Raw genomic sequence first — 20,603 nt, forward strand, 5'->3', positions numbered from 1 at the left:
CTTTACGAGTCCCCAGTGACTGCTGAACTCTAAGGAAATCTGAGAGCTCTTTTAGACCTGCTTCAGTAAAATACTTGGCAAAATGGTCCACATTCTGCCGGTTGGCTGGAAATAGCTCCTAAAAAGAAAGGAATGCTCTCCGTTAAATAAATAACCAACTATGACTCTTGACAGAATGGGAAGAACATTTTTAAAGAATGAACAGTGGGAATCACCTGGTACTGCCCTTAAAAAAAAGTCAACGCTTGTATTAACACTGGAAAAGTCAACACTTCATTCATAATGTGTTTCGTTATAGTGGAAGGAAAAATGATGTTATGCAAAAAAAATAACATCCTCTCCACGTGAAATGCATGTACTTATGAATAGCTGTGAGTTTAAGATGTCACTCAAAGCAGTCCTCAGAGAAACTATACCTTTTCCAGATTCCAAGCGTCTTGTATGGAAAGTACAAAGGAATAGATGGTAAAGCCATTATAAGCAAAGCACTGCCATGCCCCCCCGATGTGTCCACAGATTTACCTCTTAAGAAAAATGCACTTGGCAGTACATTATTTAGCCCAGGCATCCTGGCCTGATGTCACTACTCTTGCTGAGCAAATGATGCATTAGTGGTAATCATTAACAAAAAACCACAAAATCCATTTCGTACTGTTAACATTAAGTCCTGTAGGCATTTCTAATTCAAAGATCCTGTCATTCTATGATTTATGAAAGTCAAGCTACTTAGAAAAGTTAAAATTATTCTTAAAAACTGCTACAGCAAATGCCCCATCTTGGTAAGGATTCAATGGCATTTGCTTATCATCCAGTTCTTGGTGTCTAACAATGATTTGTGGGATGGATAGCACTTTTTATTTTTTTAAACAAAGAAGCTAGAGACCCTCAATCGGTTTACTTACCTAAAATGAGATTAAGAAGAAACTACCATGAAGGCATCTATGCTTGGCAACGTCAACTGATACTGTATAGTTCTTTAATATAGCAGCATAATGACAGTCAACAGCTGAAAGCTTAAGTCAGTCAAGTTTGAAATAGAAATAAGATGCAGTTTGCTTTCCCCCCCCCGCTAATAAAAAGTGTAATTAGCCCATTTCCCAGCTTTGTGGCAAATTATTTATGACTAAGACTCTTAAAATCAAATAAAAATTGAAGAGATGAAGGGGTGTGGAAGGTTGCTTCACTTTTGAAAGATTCTTGCCTAACCATAAATTATTGAGGTAGAAACAGGAAATACTGCTGAAATTCTCCAGGCAGTGCTACAGAGGATGTAGCGCATTTGATTGGATTATCGCAGCAGCAATCTTTTTGAAGATTAAAAAAACCCTATTGATCTTCAGAAAGATGCTGGGAGAGAAAGGCACATGACACCGATGCATATTCATATCTACTCTAAATACCTCAGGCCATTGCTACAAACCCAGAACACAGGTTTTGAGTCCAAAGGCTGAAAGCCTTCCTGCATTGCTCCTACTAAGTCTGCTGTCATCACTCCAGGAGCGTTTATGCTACCCAGATGGCTATTGCTGCAGAAAATTAGCTTACTGTGCTTTTGCTATACTATTTAAATGCTGTTGCTTTGGAAACTTATATTCTAATCGTAACCCTTTCTACTTTATTTATTATTTACAAAAGTAAAACATATTTAAAAAAAAACCCAAAAAGTCCTCATGCACAGTGGCTGCTCGTGTGTTTTGTTAGCAGTGGTTAGAAAAAAAACCCATTTAATTAATTCCCAACCCCGATACAGTCTTGCAGAAGGCACTTAACTACAGTAAAACAGAAACAGAATGTAAAAACATGTGATATTTAATATTACTGAACCTGTATCAATGCTACAGCCATAACAATATTGCTGTGATTCAAAATATTTAAAAAATGCTAAGAGACCCTGAAGGGAAGTTAACATTCTTACAGCAAACTACCATCTGCATTTTATTTCCTTCTCTTTCCCAAAGAGAGATAAGGATTATTGAAAATATCATACTTACTAGCAATCTCTTATCGAGGTTGGCTTTCCTTAAAGCAGAGGTAACAGAATTGGCATCTTTCTCTGCCATCCATGCTTTAAAAAGCTTTACAGCAAAAGAGGCTGCAATCCCTGTTGGAGGAAAAACACAAAACACGTTTCAGCAATTTTCAACATGAATTAGAGATGGCTGTAAGAATTACAAGGTTACAAAATAGTTACAAGAATATGGACTGAAAATACATTTATGACAACAGGACCAAACACGTAGAGCTGAAATGCTCATTTTTTTTCTTTATTGTAGTATTTATTTTCTGAAGTATGCTAGATTGTTTGAAAATCTTTTCATTCTGTACCGCCCATCTCCATCCAATTGTTCAAAGATTTTCTTTGCAATTATTCTTCCTACCTCCCCAATTTACAGAACAAGGCCAATGCAAAAGGAAAAATTATGCATTAAATCAGTTAGGAAATGAAGGCACAAAATAATAAAGGATAGTCAGGAATGAGAATTGAAAAAACATCTCTTCAAAGGGTTTTTTAGCAATCCCTGGAATAGGGTTAAATAACTTTGCAACTTCAAGGTAACCGATTGTACCCCATCCTCCTAGGAGGCATTTAGTAGCTGGTAGGACCAGGCACAAACACTATTTTAAGTGGAAAAATTTGTTCCTCAAGGCATAATTTCGGATTTTGTGCATAAAATCAAACGAACTCTACCTCCACTAGCTGTAGCTTTCCCAGGGGAGCTGAGAAACCATTAGTCCCACACCTCCTATTTCCGTATTTCCTAGAGCAGCACCACCACGGCTCAGCTCCGGCTCGTCGGCTGCAAGCAGCAACTGCAGGGAGCTGAAGGAAGCTGAAAGGTCTCAGAGATGCAGCTCATCCCTGAGGAAGGTCCCCTGCAGGCCAGTTATGCTTCTCTGTACTATGCTCATAGCAACATTTACAGTGGTATTGAGGGTGGTGATAACAAGAGTGGAATATTATGCTACAGCCAGTCATTATAATTTTCTGCTTCACCTCCAAATAGTCCTGAAGCTCCAAGAGCTAGATGGGACCAAATGGTAGGGAGTAGCTTCATCATTCTTAGCCACTTTCGAGGCAGATATCCATTCTTTTTTATTTCTAGGATACATTGACTAAGTGAGTCATCAAACAAGAACAGAAGAGGTTATTCCCAGAGGCAGCATGAACTTCATTAACATTCATTACAGATCTTGACTGTTATGACAGTTTTGGAAACCTTATTTCAAGAGCTTAGTCATAAGGCACAATCCTTAGAGAGGTACTATATGGAACCACGGAAGCACAATGCCACACCAAGACAGGCCTACAAATACTACTGTGGGCTTGTTTTACATGTTGGACAGCAGGTTCCAGGTGAAACTGGTATGATGAAGGGATCATAAGTTCTGTGGGCTGACTAGTCAAGAGTGACAAAGCCTTGTCAACCAACAGGGGACCTAGATGTAATGTCCACCTGTAATTTCTGAGCCTGCAAATACAGTTCGGTGCATCCGATGTGCTTATGAGTTCAATACCAACATCAAATGGAAGTCTCTGGTCTCTGTCACCAAGCACTGTCCTGAATACTCATTATTCTAAACTCTTTTTCAAGTTTTAGCTTAAAACAAAACAAGTTTTATGCCAGTACAAATATTAGAGGGAAGTTGTTCAAGGGCTTCACTACCACATATGTTTTCAAGCTTGCTTCTGATTTACAGTTCAAATTTATCATTGTCCAGTTCCTACACTCTATTCATGTGCTGCCACTGTTTACCTTAAATAGCTCTTGTCTTTTTCTGTGGGTTTTCTTTTTCCCCTATTTGCAAGAAAGAAACTTCAGCCATTCATTTTATTGATTAACCCCGTTAGCTGCTCTTTACATTTGCACTGTTTTTTCAGCATGGGTGACAATAAGGGTACACTTAACCCTCATGAGGTTCCACCCCTGCCCAGGCTTTTCTGTCTCTGCTAGAAATGTCAGCCATCCCCAAACAACACTTTTTCCCATCTATACATCACAGTAAAAGTGAACAACACTGAAGAAAGGTAATCCTAAAATTAAGTATTTGTCCTCAAACTTGATAGATCTCCTGTTAGCACAATCTATCCTCTCTGCAATTTCAGCCAATTCTTTGCCAATGTTACAATTGCCATGCAGATCAACAACGCCCTCAGATAATTTTTGCCTCATGTATTTTAGCCTCACTTGCCTACAGCATTGTTTTTTGTGAATTAAAGAAAGTATCAAGTTTATTTTTCTATGATCTACTCATTTTAAGCCTTGATCATTTTCCTGCTTTTCATTTATCTTCACATCTTTAATTATTCTTCCACAAAAGACCTATTCCAGAACACTGGTTGGACAGTCTTCCTCAAATGCTGACACACGTACATTTTTAGTTTACTAAAACTAAGAACCAAAAGTATATGTAAGCTCCTGACAAAAGTTTAGGCCTCCTAGAAATGTAAGTTCATAACGCAAATGGAATTTGTTCTAGGATTTGTACATAACAATTGTACTTCTACAACGTTAAATTTTAAATATAACAAATTATTGGAGTTTTAAAAATTTGAGTTTTCAGATGCCTCTTGTCTTCCCGTAACTAGGAACAGACTTTGATTTAAAAACACTGCAGGCAATCACCCTCAGACATGGATTAGTGCTTTTGTTTGAGTTTTCTCCTAGTTTTAATTCTGATTCCAAAAGCTGTGGGTGATGACAGAGCAAAGCTGCAGCTGTGGCTTTTCTTTCTGCAGCATTTAGAAAACAAATGTAATGGTTAGCATGCTGCAAAAAAAATGAGAACATGAAGTTAGAATACCTTTTTTTTTTTTAAAGAAAAATGAAAGTTAGAATACATTTTAGCTAGTATACAGCTCTTTAACAAAATCAAAAAGACTTCAAGAAAAAGCTATTCAACACTGACAGTGCATTTACAATTGTTCCAGGTAGTCCGTAACTGGCAGAAAAAGACATTGTTGAACAGTCATTTGGAAAAATCAAGACTCCAAGGTAGATGGGCTATAAATAACTAAATAAAAACCCTCAAAAAGAAATCTCAAAAAGGCATTGTACCCTAAGACTGAAAGAACAGTTACTCATCATATAATAAATACAAGTCCATAGGAAAGTATCAATCACTAATCACTACTGGTACGAAGGCAAAAAGAGGGTTTGAATTATTTTTTTTTTTTCTTCTGCAATATCCAGTTGGCCTGCATGTACTCACCATCCCACTTCACACTCACATGCACAAGATATTGGCAACACGTGAAACAATGCTAGTAGACATATCTCAGGAACAGATGTTACACTTTACACTTTTATAGTATCACAGTAATACATATACTCCACAATTTTGCACACACACGTATAACTTCCAAAAAACACACATCCTTCGGGGTTTGTTTGTGCTTTTTGTTGCTTTCTTCCCATGTTTGACTGCCCTCTTATTAGATTTCATATAGGATGTTGGCCATTGCTGGCTATATACACTTCTGCTTTAAAATACTGATTTCTGTTGTACAGTTAGGGGTTTCCAACATATAAAGTATGTTGCAATAGAATACATCTCCGATTAAAGCTAATGTAAGAAAAAAGATCATATAGAATATGATATACCTTCTTTGACTATATTGTCAGTGAAGAGGCTTGTTAAAATTGTAGCAGGAAGAGTCCCATTGGCTAACAGGATGCCAGAAAGCATTGCCAGCTTTGTCTGTTCTGTCTCAGTAAAGGCTTTAAGAAACAGCAGAAGCTGTGGGTAAGACAAGGGAAAAAAAAAAGACATATTTGAGCCATAGGCAATGATAACAGGTAGAGACAAATATTAGAATATAGTTTAATTTCTTATTTCTCAGGAAGTCCCACTATAATTAATAGCAATCATGTCAAAATCTGTCCTGAAGCACAGCAGTGCCATTTCACTGATCGCTTATAATTTCGCATTCCATAAGAACACAAGCATGTGGAATATGGCCTTGCTCAGGGAGATAAGGTCTATCTTCTCTTACACACACATGTGTAAAAATAGAAGTGCTTGTTAAAGGCTTAAGACCCACAGAAATTATGGGATCACAAACTTGCTGATTTCAACAGGCTGAGAGGAGCCTGCCCATTCACATCGTCTGACTTCGGACAAAGCCCCACACAGTTGCAGTTATTTTCTAGCTTACAAAAACTATTACTCATGCAAACAATAAAAGGATAAGAAAGTTTCCTGTTTTCCTTTTGGAGAAGGGAACACAGCACAATTACAACAGATTTTCTATTGGCTAAAATTAGAAATATATTCCAAGTTCACACATTCTCGATAAAGCTGACAAAGGACAGACAGGAACAAAAGCTGCTTTAAGACCTTGCCATTCCCACTACTAATCACAAGAGGAAAAAATAGCTTGAGAAAAAATTACAAATCTCACAATCTTAAGTGCTAGTACATCTGAACTACATATTTACCTCTTAAAAGTCTAAAAGTGGCAATTAAGTCTACATTAAATATCTTAATTTTGTATGTTAAAACGAATGACTTGAAAGCGTACTGATGAAGTACATTACACCTCTTTTCCTTTACATCAGGAAAAACGTACAAAACGAGGCTTTGTCAAGAGCATTACTGTTAACAACGATGTTTTTTTAACATGTTGTTAGCAATCACAATATGGGTGAGGGGAAAACGGAGGCTAGACAGCAAAAGGCAGTTTCATTCATTGCAAAAAGCTGCTGACTCCATCAGAAGCTAGCTTACAAACTTAACATCACCACAAAAAAAAAAAAAAAAGGAAAAAAGAGAAAAAGTCTGCAGACATCCATTTCTAGAGTTAAAAAGGAATTCTCGTTTCCTTCTTCAGCTACCAGCGCTTTATTCACCCACATTCTGCTGTCATGACACCCTTTTTCCTTCTCCAAATGAGCAATAGATGCAATCAGAGCAGAACCGCTCACTCTGATGGAACAGTCCCACCCGGTTTCCAAATTAAGGGTATTTCTTAATTATCAAATCCTACCTATACAAAGGGAGAGAATATCACTCACGTCCCTGTGCTTGTTTGTTACCATGGACAGTCAGAGCTCTTCTCCAAGATACCTAAGCAGCTTGTCAGTAACTGTAAAGCTTTCGGAATGTAGTGATATTTTAAAAATTCAGGTAATTAATGATGTAAGTTATTAAAACTCATTAAATGTTTTATGAATAGCTCTGCTCTGTATCAGTGAATAGAGATGATAAAAACCTCATTCATACAGTAGTGCTTACATAATAACATCAGTTTTAAATTACAGCTTACACAGGCCTGAATGATTCAACCACAGACAAATAATTTGGCTGAAGCCCACTTAAAAAAAAATAAAAATTATTGCAACGTGCAGTTTTAGCTTAAGAGAAAAATTATGAAACTATAAAATCTCAAGGTGCGATTTTATTTCACCAAACTGTGACTCACAACCAAAAATTGTATGAAAATTTGGGATGCAGATGAATGGAATTATTATTTCTAAATATATGGATGAGAAACAAGTGGTGTGCTGTATTTCCAAGTGCAGCAATTAACTGTTATATATAATAGCGCAGGTAGAAGAACTCCAGGGCCACATTTAATGGGAAGAATGAAAACATTTTTACAGGATTTCAATAAAAGCCTAGTGTAAAATGGAGGCCCGGTGATTTAAAGGTTTCTTTATACAAGCCTTACCAACAATACTGTACCAAAAATGAGATCTGCCCAAGAAAAATAAAAATCAGAATTAGACCTTTTGCTCTTTACTGTAAGTATTGAGACTGTTAACAAAGAGGACACAGCTTCAGATTGCTGTGTAGCCTACTTAACTCTGTTTCCTTCTGCTCCCATACAAGCAGCAGATGATGATTTTGATTAGAAAGCAGTCACTGACTACTTTAACAGGACAGACCACATTTTGACACTTCTGAGCTGTAACCTCCCTTGGGTTTTGTCAGTAATGAGTAGATCGTGAGCTGTTATACCCATTCATGGCAGATTTGAGTCATGAAAGCAACAACGGCAGGAAATCCAGCTGCAAAGCCAGAGTTATGCAGTCCAAGGTGGAGAAGGATTCTAAGAGAAGGACATCCAAATATTTATCAACTTCAGTTTTGAGAAATCCGTATTTGTTCAGATATTTCAGAAGGTCTGAAATCACATATCTGTGCAGTTCACAGCCTCACCCTCTTCATTTCCTTTGAAATACAGTTCTTCAAAGTCTCTTAGCATGAATCTGAATTACGGTGGTGGTGAACTGCACCCCACTGCAGCATGTTTTGAGCAGGAACCTTGTCTTCTACACGTCTCTCACTATGAAAGTACTGTTGGTGCTACTAGCATAATTTTTGTGCTACTAATATTTTTGAAAAGCAGCTCAAACTTATACATGTCATTTTCTGCTGTTCAAGGATATTATTCTATACTTCCAAGCAACTGTGAAACACTAATTTAGGGGGAGACTGGGTGGTAAGAAGAATCAAAACCTTTAATAGATCCACTTAAAAACCATCAAAAAGAACAAAACATTCAGTTCAAAGCTTTTTCAGATTTTCATTGCTGATTACTTTAGGAGCTCGTCTTTTACCACCACTGTTACAAACCTCAGTAGGGAAGTCACAAAATGTCCAAGACTCTTCAGAATAGCACCAAACCACCCACAGAAAGTTCTCCAAGCTGATGCTTAGCCAAGGACTGGCATTACTGCTTTTGTTAGATACACACTGATTCCAGGCATAAAATGCACAGTTCTGGCTCAGAATTTTATATTTCTATCATAGCTATAAGAACTCCCACCTACTTAAGTAGGAGTTCAGAATGCCTGATAAGCACAAGACCAGACCTAATGTGCTGTTCCATGCTATTTTTGTCTTTAAAGAAAAACCTCTTTTGGGCACAAATTCTGGGCATAAAAGATACACACAAGTAAAGATACACACGCAACATTAAAAAGCATACAAGAAAAACAAGCACTTCTGCTCTCCTCTTGCGATCTGGAAACCTTAATGGTGAAAATCAAGGAGTTTCATCCACATGGGGAGTGTGGTGTCTTTTATATCTTCATTATCTGAAGTGGTCTGTTGCTTTAGCATCTGACAGTTTGTCACATCTAGACAATCAGCAAAGTAGAAGGCAGCTAACATAATAACAGATACCTGCTGACTGATTCTTGCCTTTCATTTAGCTGACTTAAAGCATGTTTACTCCCCATTTAATCTCAGAATGTTAGTCTCTTCTTATTTCATAATTCCCAGCTTGACTTGGGGTTCTTCCATTAGGAAAATAGGAACACAAACAAAGGACCTCATAACATCTCCCAGTACTTCAGACATCCTCATATGACTCAGTAATATTTACCACTGTTAAGACCACAAACATAATTATCTGTACTTTTTCCCATTTCTGAAAAAACTCAACTATATAGAATGCTACTTAAACATGCAAATACACTATATAGACAGCTAATATTGCATTCTTCATGCACTGACCTGAACAGAAATACATATGTAAGAAAGATGAACACAAATTTGGAACCAAGAATTTTGCTGAAATTATTGCAAAGTGTTGTCATAGGTCTATGCCAGTACACTGGGCAGTGCTCATATCAACTTAAGCTGCCTATATCAAAACCCAACAGGTAATCATTGCACTTAAACATCTTTGTCTTCTGTTGAAATTGCTGGCACAAAATAATTTAGATGTAAAAATTTAGATGTATGGTTGGCTTATGTCACTAGAAGAAAGAATAACTGGCAATTTTGGTGGGAGAGAGTTAAGAAATAGAACATTTGAAAGCTAGAAGCAGACAAAAGGGGGAAAGGTGCTGGGAAAGAATGTCCTAATGACAAAATTATGAACTAGAAGACATAAAGCAAATGCTTGTACAAATACTGCCATTTTAGACAATCTCCTTTGAAAAAGTCCCCTGAAGCCATCTGCTTCTTTAGAGTGAAACTGCTGCTATTGACTTGTTTTTTTTTAGGACGACTTTTTCTGCAAGAGGAGCTAATTTTCCAAGTGCTCTAGCCGCCTAATGAATCTGCCAGAAAAATCACTTTCATTTTAGGGACAGTGACCCATGAAACAACATCAAAGAGTCACTCCCTTGCTTTTCTAACTACTAACTGCAGTAGTCTTTGAACTACTTGCAGAAACACCTTCTTGAAATACTAATGTGTCCATCTTCTGACCCTCTATGAGCAGCTACTCTCATACAAGTTACTGCACACGGGGGTTAAAGCATTAAATAGTTAAAAACCCAGCAGCCTCATCAGCAAGTGGTGGGTTCACACAAGCAGGGGGAGGGAGAAGGTAAGAAAAAGGCACCTACAAATAGTCCTCAAGGTTTTTAAGGCAATGACAACACAGGTGCAATACACAGGCCCAAATTTTCACAACCACCTTCCCAGTTTCTAATTCTCAGATAAACTGCATTAATGGAGGAAGAAAGCGCACCCAGCACCCCTGCCGAAAGGCCAGGTCCTCAGCAGCCACACCAAGAGTCACACCAGAGCACAGAGCTAAGGGTGGCAATGGAAGAGCAGGTGGAACCAGCTTAGGATCACTGTGCAAACCTCATCTCGTGATCACAGTATAATCCGACACTGAAAACTATAAAAAAGTATGTACATAAAATGGAGACTTGCAGTCTGCGAGGTGAACAAGCCCACTCTGCCCCGTGCTGCCCCAGCTAGGATGCTTCCAATGCTTTTAGATGAATATCACGACTCCAGTCACACTGTACCTCAAATTATTTGGTTTCTCTCAAGCTAGCATATCACTAATCTTCAGATCAGAACCACTTGTTCCTCAACTAGAGAGTCAAATTATTATACATTAACCATAGTCTCATCTTGTTACTAAGTGTGCAAAGTGAATTCTTAGAAACTTAAAGGATTCAAACCCAAGCAAGTTACAGAAGAGAGAGGAGGCGGCTTGAATTGACATGGCATTTGCTTAATATGCTGAACACTCTCTGAATCTTGAATGCTATGAGTCAGCGCTACTCATGTCAATGATTATAGTAATTAACAGCAAGAACATTAGATTTGTGTGGGGAGAGAGGTAAATTTAGGTCTTCAGAATGATGTATTGAGCAATCAGCAACAGTTAATAGGCATGCTGGCCACAAGCGCAAAAATAAAAAATAATTTCTTATATGATGTATAAATCGGAGCCAGATTTACCAGAGCCACAAGAGGTGGTGGTGAGGCATCATGATCCAGCCTTATCCTCATCTGACCCTTGCAGCAATCTTTTTAATGCTTAAATAATACGGAAACACACTTTTACTTTTAACAAACATGGCATTTTAGTCACAGGACAGGTTTTGCCATTATCAGCATGCCTGTTAACTTACAGTACAGCACAGTGTTTATTACTTATTCAGGCCATTACAAAAAGATATTTACATCTGTTACCAGGAACTCAAAACAGACAAAATAAATCTGTGTTTTGTTTTTCAGAAATTTCCACCCAGGTTTCTCCTGTCTCAGAATTCAGTATCACAGAACAAAAGAGCTTCCACAAATAGCCACTGCAGTCTAACAGGCAAACTCTCAGCACTCTGCCAGTGGTGATGACTTTCTCTTGCACAAATCTACAGCCTCGAATACAGAAACTTGGGGTTAGGATTCATTCCACAATGCAGGAGTAGTTTAATACTCACACATCAAGTGACATTCTGCACAGCAGACCTGCATTCATTCTATGAAAAACAAAACCCACAGAGAGCTGTTCTGTTAGCAGGAAAGTAACAATACTTCTCATTAAGAACTATACCCCAAAGCATATCGAAGTTCTACACAGAGAAGCCTGGGATAAGAAGGTGAGTTTGGTCAAAGCAAGCAAAGGAAGCATTAATTCAGAATTCCTCTACATTAAGTGCTGCCAGCAGTATTCCCACAGAGCTAAATTTGCAGATGAAAGCTGCCACCCGTATATTCCATCCTCTTTTCCAGTAGAGCTAAATAAAATACATAACAGCGCTGCATTTGTACATATATAATTATATTAGACATGGGGTAAAGAAATATTAATGTTCAAGGCAAGACTGCCACCAACATTACCTTTTTGATTTCATCTTCAAATGCTTTCTCCAGATATTTGTATCTCCTGATAAGTTTATTGAAGACCTAAAGATAAACACAAGATAACTTCAAAAAAAAGAAAAATGTAATGATTGCAGCCATCCTTCTTTACAAAAAAGGCAAAGGGAAACAAGACCACCACTACTGAATCCCTAAAGAATATCTTTGACTATTCCATGATACGACACTTTTTTCTTTTTATTGTCTCCAGAGCAGGAAAGAAAAAGTAGGAAGCACTGCTGGCTGCTTACACTCTAATATTCCACTGCACAGTTTTCCTATCGACATTGTTTCCAGGAAATAAGCAGCCAGCAGAACGTTATTTCTGCAGTCATCTGTGGCGTTGTCTGTCTCATGGCAGAACATGAAACATCCTTCTCTATTAGTTTGTTCACAAGTGGAAAAATACAATTCTTGCAATTCTTGCTTCATAGAGCAATGTTTGAACCAGAGAATTTACTGCAGTTTCAGAGTTGTCTGTTTCATATTTCTCAAAATTTTATTCCTACTCTACTTTTCACCCTATCCATAGATTAAAAGCACAGGAAAGGAGCAGGAAACTCTGCACTCTGCCCCTGGTAAAGCAGCTCTCCGGGGAAGCTGTCAGGTGTAAACCAATGGGAGTGTGGCAATCAGGAAGCACTGATTTGATCTTTGTCAAATCCACTAACACAAATGCTTACAACAAAACACACTACTGCCAGAGAAAGAGGAAGAACATTTGAAAAAGCTTTTACAAATATGTTCTTGGTAACACTTGTTCTCCAGTTTTCACCATTGGTTTCCCATCGTGCCACCACAGATTACAAAAGCAGAAGCAGCACAGGTGCAAGGTGCATTCAGATGGGGAGATAAGAAATTAAATAAATCACTGTTCTCACTACTGTACGAAGTGCACAAAGCATGGAACTCTCTGCCACAGGCAAAAATGTTTGTATGGGGAACAAATGACATTATTGTCACGCAGGATGGTGGTGGTGGGAGAAATTAAGCTTAGAAAGTTTCAATTCACTTTTCAGAGAACGCAAAATACCTCAAAACATCCTAAATGGTAGTATTTTGGCTGAGAACAAATGAAAATCAAGTTGTGGCGATGCTGAGAGGCAGACACACAGAGAATTCTAATAAAATAAGGTGCAAGATAACCTGTAAGACGGAAGTGTAAGCTAGCATATTGTTCGTATTTATAAACAAAATTTTGTATATTTTCATAAGTTCCTGTAAATGACAGAAATACACTTCACAAGCAAATAACCTACTAAAATATCAACACTACCTTTAGCCTTTTTTGATGAAGACTTTTCACTCTTTGAATTGTTTCAATGATTAAACCCACAAAAAAATAGCCACACTACTGGTTCATTTGGGAGTCAGTAAGAAATTACCTAGAAGATAAGCATGATTCAAACACTATTTTAGCCTATCTCCACTTTTTCACAATACAAGAAGAGCTCTATTTCCCACTATGTATGGGAAAAAAAACCAGACAAGGTCTTTAAAAGGATACATGTCTTCAGGCATTAACTACAAAATGTTGACTTATTTTGGTACCTTTTGGTTTGAAATGCAGAGAATACATTGAAAATTCCACTGCTTCAAATCCTGAAGCCTTCCTTTTGATTTTCCAACATGGAACTTTTTATTTTAAAGTTAAATTTCTCCTTGGAGGACTCGTACTGCCAATTTTTACTATCAAACCATGAAAATATTAAAATTCAAGAAGACAGAATAAATGTTTTTACCAGTAACAGAGATTTTCCTGAAGCAGAATACCCTGTTTTTAAGAGACGATAAAGCTGACACACAAGATATATTGACTCCCTTTCCAGAAATAAGTACATTTCACTTCTTCAGATTATCAAAGATGTATTTTCAAAGGAGCTTTCTGTTATTTAGCAAACATTTGTTACTGATGCAGATTCCAGCACCCTTTAAGTCAACCATGCACCCTTTTAGCAATTCACCACCCTCAACACCTTAGCAGGGTCAGTGGCTTTTATGCTTTCCATTACTGTCTCCAGCATCCCAATGATAACTAGATAAATATGTTACTCAACTAACAATAGACTTTTGACACATAGGATTTTCAATGGTATTGCATTTTTATGCAATCCTACTTGTATTCAAAACTGCATGGCAGCTTTGAACTTTCAATAGAATTCTTCCTGTATTTTCTCATATAATATTATCTTCCATTAAGGAGTTACACAACGTTAGCTTCTCTTCAATAATGTTTTAGGCTTCATTGCTTATTTGTGTTAATTTCACATATGCCTATTTGTGCAAGCCTTATTCCTGCAAAAGGAAGTTATATATCATATACGTAGGAGAAATGAAAGCTCTTGGAATATATGCCCAATTCTAAACTAGTGATACAAACTAAAGGTTGGAGGCGTGAGCTTCAAATTTTTTTGTCATTCATATACTTCATGTGTTTCTAAAAATATGTTCATACAAATCTTTCAGGCTGCATACAGAAAAGGCCAACAAAAGTAGTAAGGATGGTGTCTAAAAATATACTGGACCAATGGCAGACTGAAGTAAGACTGCTTTCTGTAAAAGAAAGCATTGCCAGCTGTGATCAGATTATCTTAGACATCCTGTTTTCTTACATAAAATTTATAGGTTAGGGCAGATTACTGGTTAACTGGATTTTCAATTGCCCTGTAAGTAGCCTACTGCAGCCTAGACAGTCTGCAGATGTTCCACTATAATCCCTTTTGATACATAAACGGAAAACAGAAACCATGTTTTTACTGACCTGAGCATAGTTTCGGATGGCATCGTGATCTTCATCTGCAAAAAATACACAGTGGCTGGTCATCTTGGTCTTGTCATTGTCATCTATGCGTGTGCCTCCAGGAGCTAAAAGAAAGCAAAAAAAAAAAAAAAAAGCAAGAAACAATTTCTCACTTTAGACGATGTTCTGTAATTAAAAGATTTAATAAGTCTAATAAGTCTTATGTTAATATCACTTAGGCAAAAGGCAAGGGTAAGAACTAGCAGGGGAGAGGGGGCAGAGAGAGACAGAGCTTTGTGTGGCTGTGGTGGCACCTGACAGGAGGGACAGCTGGCCGGTATCACACAGACCTCACAAGACAAAGATTCAGGTCACACTAAGGAATCTTAGCTGTTTTTGAGAGCACCAAGTGTGATCTAATAAGAATGGGTTGGAGTATAACCCTTGTGCATACTTTAACTACTACTTTAAATACCATAATAATGTCAATCCTTTCCAGAGAGAAAAGTTTTAGCACTCTCTTACTAATTTGAGGACTTGGAACATCTGGTATCCTTGGAGCAATGGCATCCTGAGGTGCACTAAAAAGCATGGCCAGCAGGTCGAGCGAGGTCATCCTCCCGCTCTACTCTGCCCTGGTGAGGTCACATCTGGAGTACTGTGCCCAGTTCTGAGCTCCCCAGTTCAAGACAAGGAATTACTGGAGACTGTCCAGCGGAGGACTACAAAGATGATCAGGGGAGTGAAGCACCTCTCATGAGGAAAGGCAGAGACACCTGGGTCTGTTTAGCCTAGAGGAGAGAAGACTAAGAAGGGATCTCATCAATGCTTATAAATTTCTAAAAGGGCAGGTGTCAAGAGGTGTCAGACTCTTCAGTGGTGCCCAGCAACAGGACAAGGGACAACAGGCACAAACTGGAAGACAGGAAATTCCATCTGAATGTAAGGAAATACTTCTTTACTTTGAGAGTGACAGAGCACTGGAACAGGCTGCCCAGAGAGGCTGTGGAGTCTCCTTCTCTGAAGTTATTCAAAACCCATCTGGATGCATTCCTGTGCAACCTGCTATAGGTGACCCTGCTTTGGGAGGATGATCTCCAAAGGTCCCTTCCAACCCCTGCCATTCTGTGTGATCTCCCTAACCCTTCTAATGCTTACCAAGCCCACGTAAACATTCAAAACACTGGTGCAAAAGTTTTCTCCTGGCTTATTTTGTTGAGACCTTTTTTCCTAGATATTTCCGTTGGCTTTTGTTTCCTGCATTACCTCAAGTCTTACAAAAACGTCTTTTCTTCTTACACACCAAAGAGCAGGAAGCAGGGATCAAATGAACATGACCAGTAAAAAGAGCCAACCTATTCAAACTACAGAGGAAGGCAAAAAGCATGTTTTTGACCGTGCTGCAAGTGACACCTGGGAGAAACGCCCCATGAACATGCACTAAGTATTCCTCATTATCTTTCACTTTTCCTCTTAGCTAGCTTTTGTTGCAATGTCTACAAAGCAAGCAAGCTTTGCAATAACTAATAACCTGGAGTACTATATTACACATTTTCACACTAATAAATTCCTCTGTTTCCCCCAGTTAGCGTCTCTCTCATTTTCTTTGCGGTTGCATTTATATGGTCTTTCAGCTCAGATTGAAGGCTTCTTAGAGCAGTATCCATTTTTTGTGGTATTTGCAGAATGCCTCACACAATCAAATGCCTAGGTATTACTGCATTACAAACAATAAACAATTTTATGATACAAGATCCAGGATGTATCTAGATAAGTGAAATAGTAATACAGTTTACAGTTCCCACTTTGTAAGGGAAGACGGCATCTCAAAAGAAGCAAGGCTGATCCTCAAAATTCTGCATCAGGTACACTGCAGTTTACCTAGCATGCTGCCCGCTACCAAAATATCAAAGAGTGTGTCAGCATAACGGCGATAATCAAGCCGTGAGCCAGTTGCATCCAGAAACTTGGCTATAGCCTCCAGGTCACTCCCAGCTTCATTGAGGCCTTGAACAATCGTATCCCTGAAGACTGTGGGTTCAAATTTCTCCTTTTCATCTGGAAGAGAGATAAAGGAGAAGGAAAGAGTGTCGAAACTTTCTGTTTAAAATCCCCTGTCAGCCAGCAATTGAAATGACAGCCATGGCACCTAAACAAATTCTTCCTGTTCTGGTCAATGCACCAAAAGTTTGTCTGGTTGACTTTTATTGCCTCCGGAAATTTTGCAGTGTTTACCCTTGCTTCCCTCTCCTCCCCATCCCCCCAAAACACATACAAACATAAAGGAATAAATAAATAAAAGGGAGGAAAAGCAATTATTGAAATTGTTTTTAAATGTCATACTCTTGCTTCTCTTGTTGAAGATATTATCAAATGTGCGTATCATTATGCATTGCATTGCTAAATCTGATAGCAGAATGAAGGGTATATCAGTTATATGTAAACAATCTCACTGTAGGAACACTTCATTTCTCGATATTTTTCTTTAAATAACTATGGTTGAATCCATAAAATGTTTTCAAAAAGACAAGTCTTCAGGAAAAGAGGAGATCAAGGTATTAATTAAAATAGTTTTTGCGTAAATATTTAGGACCCTGCCACCCAGCGTAAACAAGAATTTATCTTTCATATTCACAGACCTACGCAGCGCTAGCAACACAGAAATGCAGCACTCGCATCACAGTTTCTACAGCCGTCCTTGGTTGAACTCAATTAAAGTACAGTCTGACCCCCAGACAACATCCCTATGTCAAGGCCATTAACCACAACATATGTAACTGCAACCTCCAGATAAAGCTAGGTAGATTTACCCCTACCTCCTGCTGCTTTTTCTTGCAGGCTGTTAACAGCTTACCAGACACTTGAAGCTTCTTAGCAAAGCAAGTCCTGACTTTATACAAGGGCACATAGGAAATGCTTGTTACCGTCAAAATAATGCTGAACTTCAGAAATACAACTGCGAGCTGTTCCTCAAACCAGGACAGACACTCAAAAAACCAAAAGTTTGTTATCACCTGCTGACACAAATGTTGATACAAGTTCTTTAAAAAACCTGCACATATTACATCCAGAAGATAAATCCAGGGATTTTAGTTACTAAGACGAATGAGGATTGGCAAAATTCCTGTCTAAACATGTGCAGTCTGAAACAGGCCAGCTGCAACCCTCGCAGGCTTTTTGAGAGGTGGTTCTAGACATTACACATCCTCTGGCTGCAGGTTTCCTTTCTCTGCAACTCACAGTGCAGATTTTTATCCCAAATATTAACCAGCAGACCTTGGTTTCCAATAGCCTTTCTTCCCCTAACCTCTTTCCTCCAGCCACATTAGCCTTACACCAACTGAAGAACTATTTTACACACAATGCCTACTTTTATCAGCTTTATTTCTAATACATTAAATGTTTCTTTCTCTTCTTGTTCCCCTGCATGTATGTGGGATGTGCTCAGTCCACCATCTTTAGTGCATCACTTGCACATTCTCCCCCTCTTTTAATGCATTCCCTTCCTCCATAACAATTGTACCCAAAAGACACAAGCAGTCCCTCCTGCTCAGTGTCCCAGACCACTGGGAAGCTCAGGGGTCTCATTCAACCCGTCGTTCCAAGGAACCTGGCACCACGCAGCCAACAGCAGCTCCAGGGCTGTCTTTCAAGCACTCAGCAGCACTGGAAAAACAAGGCATCACCTTATTTTCCAGAAATCCCCTGCTATGCCCAGCTTTTAGTACTGTGCTGACTGTTACCTATCTCCAAGTGGGGTGCTGCCCCATCCTCTGAAGCTGACCTCCTCGGACGAAAGCTGAGGATTACTCAGCTTTCTGGATACCCATATACATATGGCACCACAACTGTGTGCATCACTCCTGCAACTACCCATTCCCAACCCCAGCTCGTCCTGAAGCGACGCACACAATCATAGCACCAACCTAACTTCTCCCCTACCACGCTCTCTGCATCCAATAAACTACTCAATATGCCCCTTCTCTGGACTGCGAGAGACTTCTTCCCAGGCTTTTACTTTACCCCAGACCTTGGAGATATCCAGGCTCTCAGTTGTGTTACCTCGACTTTCAGCTGCGATGAAGATCTGGAGTCTGCTGTTTGAGTAACCACCTCTCACATCTGCAGGGCATGCCCGTGGTGGACAAACCAGAAAGGGGCGAGTGGGGAAACTGAAGAACCGTGCCTTTGCTCTGGGGAAATGCCTACAGAGAAGCATACTACTGGAATCCCATCTGAGCTATCAGACTGACTACCAAATACTCAGTTGCAGCTCTCTTCCAACTTCAAGTACTAAACCAACCTGAAACAAGCAACAAAACAACCAATCTACAAACAAGCCTTTTACTGAAGTAAGTACTTCACCATGTATACTTCAGGCAGTTTTATTTGCACACGAGAAACCCAGCTTCACCCATAAACAAGTACCTGAGTATAATTGCTCTCTTTTGGGTTACCAAATAAGTGGGCATTATTTGCAGGGAGGAAAAAAAAAAGTTTGATGACTCATTAACCAGTAAAACAACAGAGTCCTGTCTTAAGAGATGAGTTAAAAAAAATAATGCTATTTTACTTTTTCAACTGTATTTTCTCTAAAAATTTAAGATCATGTCTAAACTGAAAGGTGTTATACGCTTGGTATCATGGGTACACAGCGCTCAGTACAAATACAAACACCATGATTAATATTTCTTAGCTATTTTGAAGAGATTCCTTTCTTGCCCCAGAAGTCCTCCTCTCATCTGGAGTACCCTACTATTTTCTTGTCTATTATAATCTAAAAATTTACACAGGAACAGGAGGTAAACTCATTGCATGAAAAATTATTTGCAATTTTATTGCAACATTTTCCTACCAAGCTAATGTACTGAAGAGGAATATGCTGATGTAGTACAACAGGGTGAGTAAGAAGCCATCATCAAGAAGTGGCGACAGTATGTTGAGCTATCAAGTACATAATTACTAAACGAGCACAGTTTCAATCACGGGCTAGTGGAGGCAGGTGTAGCTTGCAGATGTGACACATACAATATCCAATGCAGCACTGCTACACATGGCTTCTCATTTTCATCATGTTCCCAGATCCTCATTTCCTTTCTTTTGCTTCTAAGGAAATCACAAAGCACACTTATACCTCCCTCCTTAAGAATGAATCTTAAATCTTAAACAGAAGGCCTGCAACTGTATTTCTGTGGAAGAAAAATGAGATGCCCTCTTTGGCCCCCTTTCTGATTTCACGTTAACAAAATGGTGTTAATATTAACTTTTTACTAGATAATTTTCATTCTGAAAGCAATATGCGTTGTTTAGCTTACCTTCTTTTCATGCTGACATTTACCTTTTTGCACCAGTTTTTTTAGCAGACACTAACTCTATGTTGTCTATACCATGGGAACAAACTTGGGTCTCAGGTATTGCCTGTCAGCTTGCTTTAAACAATACTCACTGTTTGTTTCTCTTAATGCTTCAGGAAGCTTTTTGCCCTGGAGGTATTTGTCGGCTGTCTGGATACTTAAATTTTCCTTATTTCCTACTGGCGTATTTGCTGTTCCTACTTCCTCCTCTTCCATTTCAGAACAAAGACATCAATTCGCATGTGTGCAAGTACAGTAGAGTCAATACAATCCATATTCCATGTATCTGCACCATAAGCACAAATCCCGGCCAGATGCCAACTACTGCTGACCCTTACCAAAAAAAGCAGTATTCAACAGGTACAGAAACTATACTAAGAACTAACCAAATGATTTTCTTTGCCCAGATTGCTAAAAACTTGACATGAAATTTTAAGATGCCT

At 38.7% G+C, this 20,603-nt stretch overlaps 1 protein-coding gene across 1 annotated transcript in view; it reads right to left on the reverse strand.

Moving 5' to 3' along the window:
- BZW2 (basic leucine zipper and W2 domains 2) overlaps positions 1-20,603 on the reverse strand; it is a 37,387-nt gene that overhangs the window by 13,884 nt on the left and 2,900 nt on the right. The window contains 6 exon segments of the mRNA XM_009879569.1: positions 7-118; positions 1,992-2,101; positions 5,604-5,739; positions 12,046-12,111; positions 14,828-14,931; positions 16,688-16,864. Of these exon segments, the coding sequence (XP_009877871.1) occupies positions 7-118; positions 1,992-2,101; positions 5,604-5,739; positions 12,046-12,111; positions 14,828-14,931; positions 16,688-16,864 (705 nt within the window).

Source organism: Charadrius vociferus, unplaced genomic scaffold (genome assembly GCF_000708025.1).
Source record: "Charadrius vociferus isolate BGI_N301 unplaced genomic scaffold, ASM70802v2 scaffold262, whole genome shotgun sequence".
In the NCBI taxonomy this organism is placed as follows: domain Eukaryota; kingdom Metazoa; phylum Chordata; class Aves; order Charadriiformes; family Charadriidae; genus Charadrius; species Charadrius vociferus.